At 44.1% G+C, this 23,666-nt stretch overlaps 1 protein-coding gene across 17 annotated transcripts in view; it reads right to left on the bottom strand.

The window, feature by feature from the left end:
- The window catches only part of FBRSL1 (fibrosin like 1), a 505,935-nt gene that overhangs the window by 265,243 nt on the left and 217,026 nt on the right, over nt 1–23,666 (bottom strand). For 13 of the 17 annotated variants that reach the window (XM_083874230.1, XM_083874222.1, XM_083874217.1 and 10 more), the window contains 2 exons: nt 18,237–18,338; nt 7,480–7,515 (listed from right to left, as the gene is read on the bottom strand). In XM_083874230.1, coding sequence (XP_083730356.1) covers nt 7,480–7,515; nt 18,237–18,338 — 138 coding nt within the window. The remainder of the gene's footprint in view (nt 1–7,479; nt 7,516–18,236; nt 18,339–23,666) is intronic. The other 4 variants (XM_083874228.1, XM_083874233.1, XM_083874219.1 and 1 more) reach the window with 2 other exon arrangements.

Genomic DNA, 23,666 nt, shown 5'->3' with positions numbered 1-23,666 from the left:
ATGAGACAAAACAAGAGTGTGAGAACCCCTTTTCCACCCACCCCCATGAGTTTCCTCTGAGGAACCTACCACAGCACCCAGCACAACAAGCACCAGTGCATGGGCAGCCCTAAGAAATGGACTATTCCAACCCTCTCTGTAATTATAAAACACCAGAACTGCCCATTCTCACTACACAAGGCTATCAGAGAATTTAACAAAAATCAAAAGCAAATTCCCCAAGAGGCCCTGCACTTAACCCCTGCTCACTGTAGTAGTTAGGTAAGGAGCCCTGATTCTAATCAGCTGTCTGCTTTAATCATCTTTTTGTTGGCTTTGGTAAAGGGAAAGGAAAGAGAGTTAAAACAAGGGCAATGGATTCTAAGGAAAGAGAGTCATGAGAGCAAACAACAGTGTGAAAACAGCTGAGACAGACAAGCAAATACCCTGCCTTGCTACACAAAGAAAGCCACAGCACGTACATGACACAACTGCTTCAGGACAGTCTTAATCAAAAAGGTCCAGAAATAAAGACCAGATATTCTCAAAATCCTCTGCCTTTCCACTTCAGCAGGATGTAATCCTTTCCAGGCTGGTGAATTCAAGATGGATTTAGGACAACTTTTCATTTTAGCGTGCAAGGCCAGTGACAGTGAGGTTATCCCAGCCCAAAAGCCAAGGAGCACTGGGAATTTTGGGGGATGCGTCTGTTTAACAATAGCCTCTTTCTAGTCAGATTAGAGCTCTGCTCCCCCCCACTGCCCCGAGCCGAGGGCAGCGGCAGGGAGATTAAAAACACGGGCAAAAATCACACACAAGTCATATGTCCCGTCCCTGGAGGGGCTCAGGGTGTCAGCTGGCCGTGCCTCCCCGCAGCCGGGGGGTTTATGGAAATCGGGATCATCCTGGACCGCTCCGGCCACAGGGACAAAGGGGCACCACTGCTGAGCCTCCAGGGCAGCCCCTCTGCCAAGGCCACTGCTCAGGCAGGGGAAACGCTGCCAGACAGGGCCCTTTGTGCTTGCTTATGGCTGTGGAGATGAGTGAAAATCCATGGGACTTTTCATCCTAATTAAAAGCAGAGGTCATCTAAGAAGAAACAGACTTTCAGAAAAAGGGAACTTCTAAAGGAAAATGTGTTGTAAGGAAGTTCATGGACTTCAATATTTGTAAAGCTGAAGTATGTAGTTTATTTATGTTTGTACTTCTGCTTAAGCTTTTCATGGGATGTTTCAAAAACCCTCCAAAGGGCTCCCACGGATCTGGAATAATATGTGTACTAATTACTCAGCTCAATTTGTGCTCATGGCTTTTGGGACAGTCCCTGGAGCCAAGGGGCCAGGCTCCTCAGCTGGCTTACAGCAACCTGGCTCCATCCCACACAGCACTAAGAGCAAACAAACTCTTTATTTATTCAGTGAACTCAGCCTGTCCAGGTGAATTCAAGCATGGGGATAGTTTTTGTGAAGCGAGGCTATTCAGGAACATGGGAAAAGAAAACCAGCAGAAGTTAAATGCTTTGGACTGACACCCACCATTTTATTCCTGGCTCTCTAAAGCTCCTGGTAGCTTACAGGGAAAACTCCTTTCAAAATACTTTATGCTTCTATTCCGTATTATTATTTTTCTATCTTTTAAAATCTTTTGTGCTGTCACTGCACTTGCAGGCCACATCACTTTTTTATAGTCTCTTTTTCTTTTCTCTATCTGTCTTCAAAGAAGACAGAGTATTGTTCCACCTGAAGGGGACCTATCTGCCATTCTTTTTCTTGTCCAGAAGAAAAAGACAATTAGAGTACCTCTTTTATGCCTGGCATCATGGCAAAAGGAGATTGATACTTATTTTGGAATTACTACTCCTTTATTCATAAATCTTGTCCAGAAAGTGCTGCTCACATTGCCAGCCCACAGGCACACTATTGTACGAAATACAAATTCAGTTTTATCATTTACTTTTGGCTCCAGATCAAGGAGTTTTAGATTCATAACAAGAGCCCTGTTCCCAATATTGATTTTTGGCACAGAAAAATGCTAATTTATCAGAGGTCCTAAAATACAATGAATTTTCCAGCCCAGCCAAGAAATGTTACCCACCTACAGAAAGAGATTTTTCATTAGTGTGTGACAGAGCAGCAGGTGGAAAAACCCTGTTTTGTCACAATTCCAATGTGCCTCTGGTCACCGAGCGTGCTTCCACACCATGAGGGAAGCACACTCAGGAATTCCCAAACAGAAGTATGATGTGCTTCATTGCAGTAATTTTTTCATCTTTATGTAAAAATTTATCCTTCTCAGGACATCAGTTTCTCCATGGCCATCTCAAAGACATCAAGGTATATATACAATCACCCCTGGGATCCATTTGGGAAAGGTACTGACTCAAGGTCTGTACAGAAAAGTTGCTGTTGAAGGTATTTTTCCAAGTGATAATTTGCTTCCAACTAACATCACAAGAGCATCCTCAAAGCACAGAGTGGACTGGGGAATGCTGCTGGTGTGATCTTCAGCGAGCCCCTGGAAGCACTACACCAAAGCCAAGAACCTGCCCATGCTCACACCAAGGATTTCTGGCCTGAGAACAGTCTCCTTACCAGGCACCATCTGCTTCAGGGTTTCACAGAACTGCACTGAGCTGGCACAAAACTGAGAGAGGCCATGAAAGAGCTTTACAGGAGATATAAACCTGCAGAGTCAACAATTCCTCGGCTGATGACTCCCCAGCACTTTGCAGCCATTTGTACCTGTCCTCCCTCCCACTGAGGTCACTGAGCTGGGCAATATCTCTGTGCTGCAAACCAGGGGAATGCAGCTCAGGACTGGCTGTCCCAGCAAGTGCACTCATGGGCATGATCCAAAGAGATCTGACAGGGCAGGGAGATTGTGGGCAGATGTGTTGGGCAACAGCCCCACTGTACAGCAACACTGAGCACACAGCACAGGAGAGGAGTCCTGGATGGCTGGAAAGATCTTTGACAGCAAAAATTCAAACTGGGTGGAAAGCCAGTTCCAAAAATGAACAAAATCCTTTGTGAGGAGCAGTCAGGAAGGGGCAGACTGGGGTCCAGGCAGACAGTGCAGTGGGCTCAGGGTGCTCAAAGCCTACCCAGTGCTTCCTTGAGTCACCTCAGGTTCAATCTCACCCAGGGGACGAGATAACTGTTCTTAGGGTAGGTCACCAAGCAGGGGGAATGAAGGTTGCAGATAGCCCTGAACTGACTCTGGATGACCCAAGAGTCTCTGCAAGCCTTAGGGTGTTCTGCACATTTCCCTCTATCCACGAGCTCCAGCCTGAGTTATCTGAGACATTGGTTTCCGGTGCTCAACAAGGAAGATGTAAAATCAACAGAATTTGATCAGCTGCCAGGGATTTGACTAGGCTACAAAGACTTTGATATTTTACAGAAGCTCAGAATAAAACTCAGCTGCTGCTGTTGCCAAGTGTATGTTACTGCTTTTATTTAAAAAAAAAACCCTTTCAAGAACAAATAAAACCAAACAACGACGTCTCATCCTCCTGCACTTTCATTCCAAGGCACACTCAGACAGGTTGGCTCACTGGCTACTCATTTGCCATATGCTTTCAAGTTTGTTCGTTTATTCACTCTCATATTTTAGCCCCTTCCATTTCAGAAGACAAACAGCTGCACAGATGCTCTATAAATAAACTACATAATTTATTGGAAGAGGTTTTTTGTTTATTTTTTTAAGCTACCACATATTCCCCAGCTCTATCCTTTTCCATCCTCTCTATAAAAGTGAGGCAAGTTCAGCTGCAGCTTGGGTTTGTCTCTACAGTCTCCTCAACCTTATAAACAACTGCAACTTTTTAGCCATTAACAAAATGTATGTATTGATATTATAATTCATTGCAACTACTTTATAACTACGTTTGGTTCTAAGTTAACTATCAGAAAAAAAACTTGACAAACATCTACAGGGTGAATATTTATCAGTGATATATAGAAACCTCAACTAATTCTAACTCTTATTTCTGATTCTGTGTGTACTTGTTAACAAATCAGTGCATTTTCAGGTAGACAGGCCTCTCATCCTGTTACCAAAAAGAGAATCTGTTTTGTCTGCTCAGAGGACAGACAGACCTCTCTGACTAAGATCACTAATCTCATCTGTGCATGCAGAAAAAATGTGACAAGTGCCTGGAGTAGCTTATCATACAAATGTAACCATCAAGTCATAGAGAGAATGAGATATTAACCTCCATAAACAAACTCGTGTTCTATTTCTCAGCACAGAGGAAGTATACATTTAATGAGATAAGGATATGAAACACATGCTACTGATGAGAGAAGGAGCTTGCAGCAGCAGTACAGAGATGTCTTGTCCTAGCCAAGTAAAAGTAAACGCCATTTGAAACTTCATTTTGGGAAAAAGTGTTATAAGAGATTTTGCCCTTAGTATGTACAGGAGACTGAAACTATGTGCCAGGTCACTGTTACTGCTGGTTTTGAGGCTCAAATTAAATCTAGGTGCAGCTGGAGTTCACCAGAGGTTATGTGGTAACTTCAATGAGACCAGAATTTCACAGCTATTTCAAGCATGCTCCTTATTTAGGCACCTAATGTCCCATGGGAAGCCTGAAGTCAAGGAATTTACTGGAATATCCAACACTCAGGAGTTAGTTATTTAGACATTTGCATTTAGTTTTCTTCCCGCCTCTAACTCCAGAGTCTGCACTTTATGGATGAGGTATTTGCTGAGTTTTTTCCCCAGTGAGCCTGCTCTGACTGCCTGGACAGGCCTTGATGGCTCAGCTGGATGAGCCAAACCTTGGACTGAGATTTTTTCACGCAAGATTCCTACTGTAGGTTTTAAGTTCTCTCTTTGCAAATGCTCATTTCCTTAAAATGTGCATTTTCTACAAATGTTTCTGAAAGCAAACATCTCTGCAAGGGACAGCTGACGCAAGTGAATGGTGAAGAGTGAGGATTCACAATGAGGTAATTAAAATTGAGCACGCACAAAATAGTTTGTGGTATTTAAACAGCTGCCGATGGAACCCAGTACAAGAACTTCACTGAGTAACGATACAGATCATCATTCCACAAGTCTTCCACAACACAAGCCATCAGCACAGCTATCAGGAGGAACACCCAGCACAGCAGAGTCTCCACCATGCCTCCTGCTACCACTGCTTTCACTATGTCTGGGAAACAGCCCGTCCCATGTAAACAGGGGCAGAGCCAAATTAGTGACTTCATGTTTCATAGACAGCTGCCTTCGTGAGAAAGTGGAAACTGTTATAGATGCTGTGGACAACTCCTGGTGTGGGGCCAGTTGTCTGGATCTGGTGGTTTGAACATCTCTGTGCCACCTGCGACAATCAGATTCCCATGGGAGTTTGGGCCAACCAGGTCTGGCAGTGCTGGAAGTGGCAATCTCTGACTTTTGCTAAATCAATTTAGAGCAGCATCAGAATCTTGGGGGAAACAGCCTCAAGAGCTGGCACATGGTGTGGCAGAAGGCAGTTTAACAGGGAAAAGGACAATCCATAAAGAAAAGCAATGCCAGTTCACAACTACTCATGATCTCAAAATACTGCCCTGGCATGCAGAAAGCTCTCACCTCCCTTGAGAAGTTATGGGTTGGGAAAATAAGAGAACATTGTCCCCATGCACACACAGAGAAGGAGCTTGTAATTTTCTCAAAATCATTTCTCTGAGAAACAAAAGTAAATTTCTGAATAGTCAGCAATGGAAGAAAACAGTCCTATGATTTATTGGCCTTGAGACTCTGAGAAGAATTCTTTGGCCTTTTTCTATTACGATTTTGCAACCTATGTTATAGCCAGTGGGAAATTGTTCAGTTCCCAAACCAGGCCCTCAGTCATAAATCTGTGAAGATGATTCATTATTATTTATGTGGTGCCATGGGCATGCATGGCATTTTACAGACAAATAGAAGATAAAGCATCTGCCTTTAGAAGCTTAGGTGAAGCTGATTCTCCAAAGCAGCACTTAATGGGTCCTAGAGCAAACATTCCTCATCCCTCAATGAATTAAGTGATGATACTCACCTGGGATACTGGCAAGATTTAGACAGGAGGATATTTAGTAGACATGTAACTACTGGCTAAAAATTTGTGACATTATTTCATTAAAACTGTGAGACTTTTCAAGTCATGTGTTATTTTGTAATGGTTTTATGATGAAAATGTACTTAAATCTTGTATTATGAATTTCTGATTATACACATGATAGCATGGGACAGTGTTGCTATGAAATCAGACCATAAATTCTGCAGTGCCTGGCAATTTTTTCTCTTTGTGCACTGGGTAGAAGCTCAGCAAGTTCCATCACCCTAAACTTACAACATAAATTATTGAAAGTAAATAATTGTGGTGATCATCGTAAAAGGAAATGTGTTCCAGGCCTCCACATCAACTTTCTGAAGTACGTAAAATCCACCCTTGTTCTGGTCCTATAGAGAATGAGCAGCTTTAGCTCTTGATATGAAACTGTTTGGGACCGTTCACCCAAAAGGCAAAACTTTTCCATGGCAGAGGTTGTGAAAACAGCAATTACTGTCAATCAGTGTAGGCAGGAATTGTTTGCTGGACTGAGATATTCACATTCAGATTTGCATATACTTTCCTCTATAACCTTTGCACTACACATGACTTACTGGCTGAACAACCAGGGTATCGTATCTCCCCACCATACATTTGTTTTGAGAGTCAGATATAATGTGATTCCAGGAATTTTCGTGTTGACTTTGCTAAGCCTCTCAAACCCTCTCCTATTTCTGTATTACTCTACTCAGTGATGTCTGTGCCTGCCTTTTTGGACAGCTGAGCAGAAAATGTACCCAAAACAAATTAATCCACCTCTATATGAAGAAATGTCATTATTGCACATACAAATAAGGAACATATGAACAGAAATGGACAATTAAACATGTCTGGTACATTGCACACACAGGCAGACGTGTCCTGACCCTGTAACACCATCCTCAAACATTGTGGCACTCCTGTGAAGGGAACATCAGCAATACCCTCCCCTGAAAACAAGCGAGCTTGTTTTGTAACTCAGAGCTTGTAAATAAGAGAATATTGACTTTCTTGCTGTTCACAATGGAGAGGGTCACAATTCTTTGTAAAATGGGAGTAATTTTGTATTTAACACACAAATGAAAACCTGTATGGGGGAGGGAGGAGAGGAGGGAAGCATCTCCTGCTGGTGTTGACAACTCTCCCCACTCAGGTTTTGTAATTCTCCAGAGGTGACTATCTAGCTGAAATACACCATAAACTGACCAAAAAAACCCTCCCTATAAGTACAGTATAAAATTAAGATGCCCCCAGGCTCTTAATGCACTCTCACACATCAGGGCTGTCCCCCCTGCCAGGTGCACAAACAGCCCTGTGCTCTCACCCTGTTTCTGTTCTGCATTTCTTCCATGTCAGTGGCTGTGCAATAGGTAGTGTAAACCTCTGCAATCAACATCAACAGAAGTGAAAGAATTAGCTGTAAAATGACTTACGGAGTAGCCTCTTCCTGAAAGCGATTGAGCAGAACTCTGTGGGAGGAAACAATATGCCACAGTAAGTAATGCAAGAGATTCTGTGTAATGTAAGATAAGAATCATTTTGTGATTCCCCTCCCCCAGCCCAGTATTCCTTAGGGGAAAACTCCACAACCTCAAATGATCTCCTGACACTCTGTGTGCTGCCACAGGAGTAACAGCCAGAGAGCACCTCCAGGTGAGGGCTCTGGGGCTATTTCAGACAGGGTTTCAGAAGCCAGAGCAGGGCTTCGACAGGTCCTCCCGACCAAGGTAAAAGCTCTCAGCGTGGGACAGTCTTCACAGCAGCAGGACACACACTTTGAACCATCCCTCTTCAGGACGTGACGGCACCTTCCTGGGAACAGCACGCACATGTAAGGATGCTCTCCAGAATCAGGCTTGCACATTGTGCCTCATCCCCTCTAACTCTCAATCATGTAACCAAATATCCCACTTTCTATTCCCCTCTATGAGTCTGTGAGCCTCCAGCCTTCATTGCTGCAGCATTACCATATGACAACTCTATCTGAAATAACAATAGCAGCAAAGCACTAATTTATCATCTCTCAGAGCTTTAATAAGCATTCTGTCCCTTTTGAATAAGTTAAATTACATTGTTTACTCCTGCTCTTCATTTCAGCTCCTCCTGCTCCTTTCTCTACCACATCCTTACCTCTTTCACATGCTGCCAAATCATTTGGTTCTTTTCCTTCTCATTACACCAGCTCCAGTCACTTGGATCCCTTTCCCCTCTCTACAACCAAAGACTGTCGAGCTGCTGGGTTTTTCTGGCAGTGGCTTTCTCAAAGCAGCTAAATGAATTCCACCTCTAGCTCCAGCTGCTGCTATATGCCTTCTTTTCGGAAATTAAAAAGGAGCCAGGAACACACGACACCACATAACCCAGCAAGTACTCTGCAGGCCAATTTCCAAGTGTGATTTATAATCATGATGCCCTCGCTACATGATTTTATTAAACAAGATCCAGGGAGTCTTAGCAGTCCTGTTTCTAAGACTGATGTTCTACTGGGTACCAAAAATACCAAATTGTTGCAGGCTGATCTTGAGAATTGTTTTGTCTTTTTGCAGCAGTGCCAGAAGTTATCACATTACTAAATCAGCACAGCACAATACCCCAAAGAGATTGATGCAAACCGATTGCAAATGCTTGTAATTTTTCACCAGCAAGATAACAGTCCCTTTGTACTAGCAGTTTGAAAACCCTTTGATCAGAGGATATAGATACACAGAGAAACCTTTTCCAGACTCCTGCTCTCAGTGGAAGATGCAATTGTCTTGTTGCTCTGCCCACATAAGCTCTGTGCCACCGGCTTGCACCTGCCTCTGACACCAGACAGGCAAATCTCCAGCCAAGTGCCCATGGAGGAAAGCACCCAAAGCAAAGAAGAGACAAGAGCAAAGTCCTACAATTATGTGGGTGTGAGAGGAGGCCTCCCTGTTAACTCTCTCACCAGCTGGCACAAGAATTAGGGTGCCAGACAGAAGGAAAGGCTCTCACACACAGGTCTGCAGCCAAGGTGTGACTGGGTGCCAGTCCCCACCCCTGGCATGCTACACCTGCACCTCTGTGCTGCTGGAAAAGGACAGGGGAGCCTGAGGCAGCAACAACACTGATAACAGCATTTCAATTCCCACCTTCTGCATATTGCAGATTTGGTCACCACTTTCAGACATTACAAAAAAAAAAAGTAGGGATTAATTTATAAACCTCCTTATTATAAACTGCCCAGAAATAAAGCTACAGACCAGTGAAATGAAGGGCAGCAGCATTTACCTCTATTTTTGAGAAACTATGACAAACTTCTCTCTCTCTCTAAGTACTCTATACCCCAAAGTACTCAGCCTTGTAGAGAAAAAGGTTAATAAAAGTATCCTGCTATCTACATAAGTATGTCAAGCAGCTGAACACAATTATGTGTTCCGACACTTTGGAGAGCTTGATCAGGCAGTTCACCTAAAGTAAACACAGAAACGATGAGGAGGCAAATTACCTGCTTGGAAAGGCAGAAGGAGGAAAGGAAAAAGGGTAGAAGTTCTCATTCCAGCCCCCCATCAACTGAGACTTAACCAAGAATGACAAGCTCTAACAAATTGGAAATAATAACAAAAAACAGAAACAAGAGGTTTCATTAGAAGCTTCTCTCTAGGGAAAGAGCCTCAGAGCATTTTCACTCTCGCAGTTATGTTCAATCTTTGAGCTTTGTGCACATGCAAAATGTTTTCCTGGGATGGAACAGACTCTTAGACAATGAACTCAAGCACACTAACAACAGACCTGCTTTTCTTAAGACAACTTTCAGGCATCCCAAGCTGTCCAAGAACCCCAGGAATCTGCAGACCACTGATTTAAAACCACTGAGTAGAAAACAATAAAACCAGTTGTTGGATAAAGTGTTGCATCAGAAATAATTAAAACTGAATGGCAATTCACTCTGGTATTTTTCATAACCAAGAGCCTTTTCTCTCTTAAATGTTTTAACATCAAATTTCCTGAAAATCAGCAGAGAAAAAGGGTGGGGTTTTCCCCCTTCCCTCAGAATTTTTACTGCATATATAAAATTAGTAACTGATGAATACTTTGGAGCCAACTTGTAAAATCTTTTCCAACGATGAGGTTTATGCACAACCATGCCCCACACTCTGCTGGGCTGTTTGCATGCATTTTTCTGCACATCTAACAAACCACTATTGCTTTCTTGGTTAGCTGAGAACACTGTGGCTCTTTAGGCAGATCCATACCAATTGTCACATGTAGCAATTCTGAAAAAAAACCCAGCTAATATCAGCTACAAGTGCCAGAGCAGAACAGTTTGCATGAAACTGTGATGGATGTTCCTAAAGAAAAAAAAAAAATCTTTGGGGGTTAATACAAACATGGCTCAGTCCGTATGTCTCTGTATCAAGATCAAATAATGAGAAAAGTAATCAATTGTGGCTGCAAATATAAGAAATCTTAGTGGAAGTTTAACTTGGCATCTACCCAAAGCTGAAGAAACCTCCTTTCACAGTGAATGAGTGCTTGTCTGGCAGGAGTAATTACTGGGGCAAGCCTTCAGCTGGAACAACTTACTGAGGCTCTTACCTACAAGGACAGGAGCACTCACATGGAGGGCTGTCAGAAAACTCTCACTCTCCAAAGAGTCTGTTTGCTGTTTTTGGTCAATTTTCTCCTTGTCAAGCACCAGGGTCCGATGGTGCTCGTGGTACCCAGCCAGCCACATTCCTGTTGGTGCTGCTCCCACCAGCACAGCACCTGCCTGGGACCTCTGGCTCACCTGAGACTGAAACCCAGCCCTTACTGCTCCAACACAGGCACCCACAAAGGCTCAGCTCTGGCACTCAGACACTGCCTGGAGAAATTGGGGCAGGCAGGAAGGGGCTGACAAACACACAACTCCAAGCCAGGATTGTGATCCCCTGAGCCAGACAGAATCCCAGACCTCTGGCTCCAGCTTGGACAGCAACCCTGAGCAGAGCCTCAGGGAGGGCAGCAGCCCTCACTGCCTGGCCTGAGCACCAGCTTTTTCTTCTTCCAGGGCTGTCTGGAACCCCCACTGTTCCTAGGGGAGACTGTTATTAGTTTGGGGCAAAATGAGTATGGTCTGTGCATTTAACGATGCAGAAGTGGAGCTGCACTGCTAGGTGGCATTTGTGCATAAAGATAAATGGCTTATAATATTTTGCAGATGATGTGCTCTTTTACAACTAAAGATTTTTGGTTCCTTTTAAGCCCAAGGTTAAAAACAAAACCAGACAGCACAGACAAGACATTTCAGTTATGTCACAGAGTGAATTATTTCCACCCTGGGATAGCTCTCGTGTTAATTACACTGGATATAAAAAAATACACCTTTCTGGCAGCAAAGGCAAAATCTTACTGCTGAAAGACTCTACTACCCCCCCAATGATGTCCTTGAGAGCTTGAGTCACACTTGCTATCTGCAACTGTATTTAAAAGATTTCTTTCTTTCTTTGTGATAAAAATGGCAACTGCAATTTAGGAAAGAAAATCATGAGAAAATCTCACCAATAACCTGCAGCAGGGTTTCCAAGATTGTCTATTAAATTGACAGGAAAAGTTATTTCCCTTATATAAATAAAAAGCATGGCCTTCTACTGCTCTCATGATGCAAAAGAAATTAAGACACCCTCTGTTCAGTTTCTTAAAGCTATTGGGTTACTTATTGAACTCGAAAGACAGCAGAGAAGGCTTTAAAATCCAGTAATAATCAAGGTAATAGGGCACCTCAAGCCAATTTCCTACTCTCAATGGGTCAGGCAGGTTTCAACTTGGATCTTTTGTGTCCTTGATATAAAACCTAACTATAAGGGGATCAGTTAAAAGCAGGTGATGGCAGCACAACCACAAAACTGGCTCGTTTGTAGTGCTGACTTCCATCCTCTTTGGCTAAAGGACACAAATTACCATATTCCAGAAATGTCAAGAGTTCGTTCCTGCTTTTCTGACATGTGCCACTTTCGCTGGCTGAAACCAAGAGTGTATCAAGTACCTCCAAGTCAGCTGCTGAAATGGCTGTTTTCAGCCAAGAGCTATTCCCACGTGGCACAGGACAGTCCCCAAAACCAGCCTCCAGCCACCGCTGTTATTGCCATCCTTGGGTTAGTGTGGAATCTGAGCCAGAGAAAGACTAAAATGTGCCCAGTGACACCTGAGGAGCCTCCAGCAGAGGAGGGAACTGAGGCAGAATTCCCAGCTCCTACTTAGTGCCAAATCTTGCCTTGCCAAATTACAGGCCCAAACTTATCACAAGGCCCAGTCCTGCAAGTCGGATTTGCTTGGTTAACACTCAGCAGAGGCAAACAATAGTATGTACAGAGAGATCTGGTTCTGAATTCTGTTTTATAGCATTTGCTCAGGATGACACTCACCTCAGCTGTACCCATTTAACACTCTCCCAATTCCACAGTCAGAGAAATTGCATGTGTTTGCCCTCCCCTTGGTCATTCATAAAGCATTCAACAACAGAATATGGCTTCAGCTTTGAATAGTAGTGAAGTCTCATATTTCCTTCCCAAGCAAGTCCCTTATAAAACTCCAATAACCTCAGAATAAGAAGGTAAGTGGAGAGGAGGGCAAAAAGAGCCAAGGGCAGGAGATATCCCAGACCTTAACACAGAGACTCTTAATGCAATTAATTTCCATAGCCACACTCCTGTCTGTGATACAATGAGTTCAACTGACATGGCAAAGGTCACCCAGTGCATCTGATGTTGGCTGAGATTAGAAACCCGGACCTGACAAGATAACCACAACACATGATGAATGATCTGGATGTCATGCAATGCTTGAATGTGTTCCTTCTTGAATTCACTTACTTTATTCTCTTGGATAAACAGATAGTGTTATGCTTAGAAACATTGCAAAACCAGTCTGGTAAGATATCAAACTACATAAGGTCTGAACATCTGTAAAGGGCTTGATAAGCTATAGAACAGCTTCCACCCAAGACACTTTTATTCCTACAGCTGATGGCTGCAGATAGCAGAAGGAAAGATGGCCACTGACCAGGAATTAACAAACTGAGTGCAGTTAGCCAGGAACAACAGGAAAAGACCTCACAGAAATGCACAGAACCTACAAGAGCGCTGCTCCCATTCAAACCATCACCTGTGCCAGCTTCACAAAACTTCTCCAGACTTTCTTTCTTCCTAATTTTCCCTCACTGAAACTTCGTGCCAGTTATTAGAAGTTAATTTCTGCTGAAGCCGTTTCCATGCAAGCATTTGGTGTTTTGTGGGACGCAGATAAAGGCAGACAGCAGGCTGAAGGGATGGGAATTTTTACCTCCAGACGAATGGGATTTGCCGGGTTTCGTGATCCTTCCATGTATATTCAAACCAGTTTCCCAAGAGTCATGGTTTGTGGAAGGAGTCTTAAAACTATCCTGTTGCTACTCTTTTTGACTAGGATGGTCTTACTCCACTCCTCAAACTGCGGATCAGATCCCAGTGTGTCACACGTGAGGAAAAATGGACAGCACATGCCACAAAGAGTTTGCAGACCACACATTACTACCCAAGGCCTTCCAAAACCTCCTTCAGTGTGCTCTATAACATCCTTGACTGTGGCACTGAGGTCCCACTGCCACCCTGCTGGAGCCAAGAGCAGGCATCCCATACACACCAAAGTTTACAGTGTGGATAAATATGGAGATGTGGTGTGACTGTGGTCCAATTCTCACTTCAGAGCTTCATCTGATTGTGCTTCTAGCAAGGTACTTCAGCCTGAGGCACACATGAGGGACCTCCAGCTTTGTACCTGCTGCTGCTCTAATCCCTGTGCCCCTGGAGGGGAATGGGAAGCAGGAGGGAAGGGGGAGACAGTGCCTGTGATGGCACACAAAGAAAAGCAGATCACAGTGAACTGCCTGAATTAGAAATCACAGAAGTTATTTTGTATTCATCTACCAGAGAGAGAATTTTATATCTAGCCTATACAATATGCTAAACACTTATCAAAGAACATTTAGAGAGAGGAAAATCTCTGCATTCCCTAGAAGACTGCTTTTCGTTTATTATGTTTAAAGAAAAACAAACAAACATATGAGGATAGGATGATGAAAAATTAGAAAAGATAGCCTGGGGGATGAGAGGAAAAGGCTCTCAACAACTTAGCAGCAGTGCTTGCTGGTTTTATGCACAGCTGAAGCCAATCCCTTGAAAAGGAGAGTTTTGACTCTTAAGTGGCCAGCACCTCTTGCAACATATTTCCTAATCAGCGAGTATTTATGGTCGATATTTTATATTTCCAATTTCCCCCTAAGGGCTCCTGAGAATGCAGCACACCTGCCAACCTTTTCAGCTGGGCCAATAATTGCCAATTTGCTCTTTGCCTTAGTATATCACTCAATTTAGCCCTGGCTGTGCCCTGCATACATCCTCATTCATCTCTGTGCCCCCATGACAATTAGAGTGTTAGCTTCAGCTAACTAGGGCAACTATTCTACTAGGGTTGGAAGACAATTATTAGTCTATTTTCCCATCTTGTGGCAACAAAATTGAGAATCCATGACAATTACATTCAGCAATTCTGCACTCTGCCGCCTGTTCCCCCTCCTTGCCCCCACCTTCCGAATATTTCAAATTATCACAGCTCTACTACCACATTCAAATTTTCCATGTTCACAGGGAGTGAGGCTTCTATTTAAATGATAATGAGGGACGATCCATTCAATTTAGTGAGGGAGAAAACCCATTAAAAAGCAGGCAGTTCTTAAGCTGATGGGTCAAGAAAAAGATAAAAACCCTTTTTTCAAGCCATTATACAAGGCTCTGTGTGGATTTTTGGACTGTTCAGGACATCAGAAAAGATTAGGACAATTATGGAACATGGGGAAAACCAAAACAAATGCCCAAGCTTTCCACTTTTACTTGGGTCAACACAACAAAATAGCAATATGGCTTATCTGGCTCTTAATTCTCTGGCAACTTCCAATTACCTCATGCTGAAAGGCAGCAGAGGAAAATCCCATTTTGGAAAAAGGCTGTTGACTCTGTTTTGGTTGCAGAAGACCTAAGAGTACACGTGTAAAAAGGATGTCAGCTCTGTAGTAGTTTTTAAGGGATTTTTACATCAACACTGGGAACAAAAACAAGTGGCAGATTCCCACCTCCTCTCTGCACCACAAAACCTGGGCTAGAACTTCACTGATTTTCTGCTCTGAAGTTTCATCATCCCAAAGAAGAGCCCAGCCTCAACAAATCAAACCTCTGCAGCCAGAGATGATTTCACTAGATCATAATAAGCATTTTTTCCCCCCAATGACCCATAATAAATGGCACTCGGTGTAATGTCTGGAAAGACTTACTATACAAGCCAGACAATTACTGTCTCACTATGAAATTGTCTCATTCTCTCCCCACAGAATTTTCACTTGTGGCAAGGAAGGAGCAAAACACTCTGGGTTTTGTGGTGGACGAACCAGTGGCTGTTTGCGTGTGTGTGTGCACAACATAATCAATCATTTGCCTCAGTTTTCTTTAGAGTGCAATTATTTCACGACAGACCAGGCCACCTCTTGACTTCATGGTCCATTAGAGACTAATGACATGCATTAATGTAAATAAAGAACAACTTGCTGGCATCCCATTGAACAAGTCACCTCAAGAAACAAATGGCACAGAGGGGCTAAGCTGTTCAGAACAGCACCTCTGAAATGGGGACCAATGAAGCTGGAGGGAGGATTTAATGCTCCTGAGATGGCACCACTACAGCCAACACTTTGACAGGCACATTTCCCACCACACCTGCTGTGTGCTACCCTACAGCAGCCAGACCTGTCACCTCCTGCCTCATTTACTCCATTGTTCACCCCACTTAATGGGGAAAGACATGGGAGGGAAAGGCAGCACAAAAAGCAGTCCTGAAGGCCAAATGCATCGAGGAACAGCAGGAGAGTGAGAACCAGCCCAGGTGCCTCCTGCTGCAGAGCATCCATCTGCAGCCTCAGTTTGTAACCACCAGCCTTGAGGAAACACAATCCCTGCCTTCCCTGGACATCATGACTGCCCTGTGGCCCTGACCCTGGGGACATGTAAGGAGTTGTGCCACTCCAGTGTCACAGCAGCTATTTAAACAGCCTGCTGGGACACATAGCTCCAGAGCCAACAGGGGCCAGGCGTGGCTGGACAGAAAATCCTGCAGGAATCAACAGTCAGTAGCACGTTGTTGTCTCCTCTCCCTTTCCCTGCTCCCTCTCTACAGTAAGAAAACCAGTCTGCCTCCTCATCCCTTTGCCCAGAAATGGGGAAAACCATCTGATTGCACCTGTGGGACTTCCTAAGACTTTCAGGCAGTCGCTAAATAAGCTACAGAACATGTACCAGTGCGCGAGGCAGCGTTATATGTAATTAAAGCTAAATTGCACTCATCAAATAATGAACGAAGAGCATTTCGTGATTCATGAACCTTACTTTTCAAACTGCTTAATTACTAATTTGAAAAATTCTCATTTGCCATGGGTCGCCAGGTCACGAGAGCAGCTTCAGCAAAGCTCTGAAGTGTGCCCTGGCCTCCAGGCACTGCCCAAACGTCTCCGCTGACTAAAAAAAGAACAGAGTGCCTATTTCCCACTGAATTTCGCTGCCTGCTGAACAGGCTTTGAAGATTTTTGCAGGAATTAGGCGCTCAGAGTCGATTCCTACAGGCACAGCCTGTAACTTTGGGGGCAAAGGGAAAGGAGGAGAAATACTGGAAGTGCATTGGCTTAACAAGAAAAGTCTCCAAGACCACTTAATGCTTTGACCTAAGCTAATGGCTAAGCTGGAATATGTAATTCCCTTCCTGCAGCTCCCAAGCACTCCTGCTCACACACCCGCCAGGAGCGGCCAAGGGGAGGGGAAGCAGGGAATCGCATCTAAGTACGTGTGTACAAAATTACCATCATTATTGACTAATAACACAGCCAGAGATGTCCCACGGCACGGGGGATTTGTCCCTGGGCCCCCCCGGCCCCGTGGTGGCGCGTGGGCTCGCAATCCTGGAAGCAGATCACAGGACACGTTATTTTTCTCTTCCTCCCACTGCGTCGGCTGTTTACAGCGCCCCATTCACACTCCAAACATGTAGAGAGAATTTTCCCCCGTCACATTTCCCTGTCAGAGCTGTCAAGCTGAATCCCGCTTTAATCTGCCAAAAGCACTTTTCTGCTGACATTTTTAATAAATACTTTCAGCTTTTAAACACATTTGTGGGAGCCATTTTTTCCCCTTTTTCTCCTGTAGAACGGGCTCTGAAAGCCTTAATAGCAAATACATTACACTTATCAAAGGCTTTCCCCCCCTCTTCCTTTTGCATCCTGAAGCGGAGGTAGTGTTTTCAATTTTAAAGCTAAATTAACTGTCCAATTGAATTTAGCTGGTGTGAGCCGTTTTCTGTGACAGGTTTTAGTTATGAAGCATATTTTACATTAATAGAACTCAACATGAAAACCACTCACTCTGGGATTTCTGTGGCTTGCCATTGAAATGGCAAATTTAATATTTCAGACATGCTCGTGCCAGCGTTTGATTATTGTTCTTCATTTAAATCTCTCCTAACGGGAAAGGTCCTAATTAGTAAAAAATCATGTTTTAATGAAGGCGAAATGCTAATTGCTAACACAAAAAGCCTTCGTATAAAATTATCCCAGCACTGCCATTGATTTCTTGGTGACTCAAAAGCCCATTTGTGTGTTTACACACTAAGGCACCGTTTGCTTTTGTTTTATCATAACATTTCACTCAATGTACCATCGAATTTCCTGAGAGAAAGACAGCTTTCCCCCAAAACCCTCTCATATCTTGGCGGCAGGAAGCATAAAATTAGATGAACTAACTTTGCACCCAAACTACGTGATTACATGCAGCAGTTAAACCCAAAGATGCCATAAAAAAGGTTTTTAACACAACTTCTTTGAAAAAAAAAAAAAAAACACCAAAACAAAACATCAAGCCATTTTTCCCCAAGGAATAACAATTCCATTTTGTTTTCCCATCTCTGATCTTTCGCTTATCATATTATTTGCACCATGATTATAGTGTTTGCAAGGCAGCTCAACCACTTATGCCGTAACACTCAATCATGACATAAAAAAAAGTTATTACACAGTGACCTCTGGATGCCAACATTTGTTCAGCAAGATTTATGAAAAGCCATGTCAGCAGCGGGAATTGCTGCAATGAAGCGATGCTTTCTCCTGAACGGTACTTACATCACTGAGACGGTCCCTTGAGCTGCTCCGCTGAGAGCTTGTGGCCTCCCTGATGCTGTCTTCCTCGCTATTTCTGCCACTTCTGCTTGTAGGGACCTTCATCTAGAGGGAGAAGAAGGAGGGGGAAAAAGGAGATTTTCAAGCACTGCTCTGCCACCTGTTCCCGAGGTTGCCAAAAGCAGTTTAGTCAATGTTTCGCTCCTTACGGCCATGGTGCCGTGGGAGGGATGGAATTCATGGGGCTTCTCTGCAGTTGTGCCTGACCACGTGTGTCCACACTCCTTTCCACTAATGTGAGAGGAAAGGTGCTTCTGGGCACCCTTTGGAATCTCAGGTGAGGTTGTGGTCAAGTGCTGAGGCCTGACACAGGGGGGAGGTGGGCAGACAAAGCCCCTTCCCTCTGCTCCCAGCACACTCAGCTGGGACACTGCTGTGCTGCCTGACCCCCCAGCCAGGGCATCACTGCCCAGCCCAGAGATGTGCCCTGGGGACACCCCAGGGACTGCACTGAGAGGTCATGAGGGACACTCAGAGGCCTTTGAGGGACACTGGCCTGAAAAAACTTGCTTGAGATACCACACAGAATTTGAAGTAGAGGAGGATTAACTCATACAGCCAATGTTGGTGCTTTAACTGCTAAATCATCCCACTCCCTCCACCTGAAGTTGTGCTTGTGTTTGGATAGAAGTGAGAGAGTCAATGTTTGAAATCACAGCAACCTTCCTCTTACATCTGCAAAGAGTGTAACAGGGGGAGGAGAAGGGTAGGATAGATGTCATTCACAGCTTCATTCCTGGGCTCATTTACTAACAAATTATTCTGCTAATTCCCTCGTGAAATATTGGGTGGAAAGAAGTGTTTAATTTATTAATAGGTTCTATTCATATCAGTTTGGTTCCATTTAAATTACACTATTTAAAATGTCGGCTTGTACAAATTGGTATTTTTAATGGCAATAAAATCCCCTTTGTTTCTTGCTGTCCTGTTCCTTGGTGGTGCTGACATCCAGCAGGGTTTGCTCGTGGTGCTGATGTAACCCCTGCAGCCCTGCCCTGTGGCACTGGGCACATGGGAACACTGGACATGCTGTCACCATTGGGGCACAGCAATCTGAGCACTGGGAGCACTGATCACTGCACTCCATGGATGTTTGACAGTGCTGCCAGCTCAGTGCCCCACAGCCTGTTAATACTTCAATGAAATGCTCAGGGTACTGTATGGAGAATGAGCTCCAGTTCTCATCCACAGTGTACAGCCCTGTATGGCCTTGGGTAGCAGAAGTAAAAGGAAAAGAAGTAGAAGGAAAAGTATCACGCTCAGTAGATTTCTGATTAATGTCCTTGCTTTGCATACCTTTCTGCCACCTTAAACACTTTTAAGTGATAGAAATCAAAATTTTTTCGTGGCCACCTCATCACAGTGCAGTGCCCTGTCTCACTCCTTCTCCACCACCTTTCAAATATGTTGCTCACGTGAAAACTTTTATCAGACCAATATTTCATCTTTGCTCCTATGTCACAATGTTCAAAAATCACAGCACAGCAATGAGAGATAGTCCCTGTTGGGATGTGCTGGAAGCATTTCCAACAACAGTGAGCTTGCATTTGCAACTATTCACACCATGTATCAAGGCAAGAAATAATTCATTTGAAGTTCATGTCTGTTTCCTTAATAAATAGGTCAGCAACATTGAAAAGGGAAATCTAACTATCCTACATCAATATTGGCCATAAGCCATCAAATTTTAAAGTCCACATATAATTAAGTGAATTTGGTAAGATTTTTTTTCCTAAATACATTAAATGATTGTCATTCACTTATTTTATTCTTTTTGAGGTCTTTATTAAGCAATTACTACTTCAGCTATGCCATCATCTTGCCTAGGATTGATGCCAAGCCAATAAGACAAATGGTAATACCCCATTAATTACAGCCTTTCATAACACTGGCACACCAGCTTTTTTCTGTCATCTGGGTCTTTCTACAGTTACTCAAAACCTAACTCCACTGGTTTTGAGTCATCAGCCAGCTCTTCTGAAACTCTTGGATGTAAGGTATCTGACCTGCCAATTTCAATCCTTCCAGACACAGCAGGTGCTTTGTTTTGCCCTGAAATAGGAACCACTTCACCATTACAGGGCAGAATTACAATTTCCCTAATACAGTACAGAAATGCACATTGAATTCTGCAGCTTTCTGATTTCTGATCCATAACCTTTTCCCTCCCACCTAGTAACACATCAAAGCCTGTCAAAATTATTACACTTCTGACCTAAACAACTCCTAGGCAGCTGCAAATTAAAGGAAAAATAAATTATGCCATTCCAAATACTTTCACCTTCCCAACTGCAAACGGTTGCTAAAATTAATTCAAAAGGACTAAACTGCCAGCTGTTTAAAGTTAGCACAGACTCACCCAACCTGTTACCAGACTGGATCCTTTTGCTGCTTTTCTTGAGTTACAGTCAGCTCCAAACACCACCTGTTTCTTTTCTCCAAATTTCATTAAAGGAAAACTACACCTACACACACAGTAACAAATTGAGACAATTTGACCTGACAAGGTCTTGCACGGGCAAGCAAATTAGAAGCATCACTGGTGCCATTAACCTTTCCAAGTAAATATCAATTATTAAACTTGCTGCACTACCTCTGTCCCCAGTTTGCTGCTGTGAATTAAGAGGGTCATCAGCCTTTTTGACAGATCTTGTTCATTTACACCTGCTGCCTGCCAGCAGGGGAGCCCGCACACCCGCAGCCCCAGCGCTCAGCCAAGCTGCCTTAATTCATCAGTAATTACCCTAATGAGCCACATGCAGGACCCAAGGAGGAGGACAAGTTGTTCTGCTAAATGGATGCATTGGTTTCAGGGGCACTCTCAGCAGACCTGGGTATTAGCAAACTGGTCAAAAGCTTCTTTCTCAAAGTTGCCACTGGCTCAGGTGTGCTTGATTTATAGTGATTTTCTCTTGGTGTTTTTGCTTGAGTTCTAGAAATTCCTCCTGACCACGTTCCCTGATTGAGTTTTACTACGAAAACTGGTATTCCTCTCACTTGGAGAAAGTCATTACTGTTTCAGGGTCTGTAAAGGTGAGGTGGGCTCCTGGCCCCACTCCAGCCTGGGGATGTCATCTCCAGCTCAGCAAAGACCCAACCAACCAACTCCCCAAATCCACATACAACACACTGCCAGGGACTTCCAGAGGAATTAGTGCAACACCAGCCATGGGGATTAAACATCTCAGGTAGATGAGCCAAATATCCCACCTAAAACTTGAGCAGCCCATATTGATTGTCCAGGGTATTTACACACAGTGGCAATGTCCTTCAGCAATCAGAATTACACATGCAATTCAGCTTTACAGGCTGCTCTTGCCCAAAATCAAATGCTTTTGAGACATACATTGTGTGTTCCCATCCCTCTGCATGACCCACTGAGCGCACCCAGGTCCTTGAGCAAAAACAATCCTGTGGATGGGTTTGCCCTGTGTGAGGCAGGAATAATCCACACTGTTTTCCAAACTGTAAGTGGAAGGTTCCAGCCAGCATAACAGAGCCAAAACAGAGACTGGGGAACAGCAGGAGGAAATGCATGGGCCAAACCTGAGTGTGTTTGATCGAGTTGTCCTTAGGCCTGCTCAAAGAGTTTTGGGAGCCATCTGAGAAGCAAAATGTTTCAAAATAACCCCAATGCCCAAAGCTCTGCAGAGAGGGGCTTGGAAAGGTGCTCCCCAACCTTGTCTCCAGAGCGCTGGAGGTGGGAGGGAATCTTGTCTTAGACTGTGCCACTGCAGGAGAGCAAAGCTGGAAGAAAATAAAATGGCACATGGGGACAACTGAAGCTATTTGTTAATTTATCTCTTCCCAACCCTAAGACAGCAAAACATTAACATTCATGCATATGAACTGAAACACTGAATAGGTGCTGAAGTTTTACTCCAGCAGAGCCTGTTTCACTGTTGAAGTTAGGGAATTCTCCAAAAGCATTAAATTTAGCCCAAAGCTGCTTAAAAACCAGAACACAGTCTCTTGCAAGATAAATAACACCCCAGACCCACCACACACTGCAGAGCAAAGCTGGTGGCAGGCAACCCTGCTCTCTGCAGTAGCTGCAGCCCAGCTTTCACCAGGAAGGACAGATTTGTGTTTGAGAACATGGAAGAGAGTGTTTCCAGCCTGGCAGGAGCGGGCCAGGGCTGCAGGCAGGGAAGGACCAGGGGCAGGTACAGAGGGTTTGTAAGCCCATGATCAATTTGCATTCTGCAGGTGCTCATGGACAATCCCAAGCCACGTTCAGAGCCAAGAATTATGAACCTTGCGCTGTTGGACATCATGTAGCATGATTAAATATCATAACTCATCCTGGTAATAACTCCAGCTCCGCTATCCTGGAATGCTGCTGCCTTTCCATCTCTCTCCCATCCAACTTCCCCCTCCCTACTTCTTCCTGTGGGGTGGGGGAATATATGAATGGGCAGAATGGGCCTTGTTTCCCTAAAAGGGCTTTTTCATTACCACTATGTTGGCTCTCTGCCCCCACTTTTTAATCATAATAGATCAGCCTGCTCTCCATTTACTTAAGCCTTTCCTATGTCAGAGGAAAGCACGTTTTTATTTGGCACACCTATTTTCACATCGTGGGCACGCTGCCCCTGCTCATTATTAATAAATACACTTCGATTTATCACAAGCTCCATTTGAGTGCCACGGGGAGCCTGGGGCAAAAGGAGACAAATTCTTTTCTTAAGTTGTTCTGAAAGGTGCTGGGCTTGCCGACCCTCACCCCCATTAACCCAGCACAGCTAGTGCTCTCCTACTGGGAGCTCCACGGCCTGTGCAGCGGCAAACTCGGACTGATCTTGTGCCATCTCAATATATTTGTTCATTATCTTGCGCACACACAGAAGCATTTGGAAATGTACTCGGGGCACAGGCCAAATTGAATCATCTGCCTTCATTTTCCACACGATCTGAAGCTACAGCTGCTACAACAGGCTGTGGGATTTTTATTTTCCTTCCTTAACAGTTTTTTTTTTTTTTTCCCCCTCGCTCTTAAAGTCACAGCAGTCTCATTTTAAACCCCTTGCTGTTGCTTGGGTTTGTGTCTGTGTTGTACAAAACGGGTCTTGCATACATATAGGGTGGGAAAAGAAATTCCCAGCAACCTCTCTCTGCACAGTTCTTAAAGAAAGACAGAAAGCAGAAGCCTCAGGGAGAGACGCAATTAAGATATTAATCTCAGAGATGCCTGTTCTGGTGGCTCAGATGGGTCTATTAATCCACTAATCCTGTCACCTCTGCCAGTGGACAGGCACCAGCAGGAATGGCACTCACATACTTTGTGCTGCACTCCAGAGCCAGGAATGGTCCATGAAAACAAAGCTGCCCTTCCAGATCAGAAGGGCAAAGAGCTCCACACAGAACTGAGCC

The sequence above is a fragment of the Zosterops lateralis genome, assembly GCF_965231275.1.
Source record: "Zosterops lateralis genome assembly, chromosome: 17".
Lineage (NCBI taxonomy): Eukaryota > Metazoa > Chordata > Aves > Passeriformes > Zosteropidae > Zosterops > Zosterops lateralis.
The sequence above is the reverse complement of the archived record's forward strand: the minus strand, read 5'-3'. Positions and strand labels throughout refer to the sequence as shown.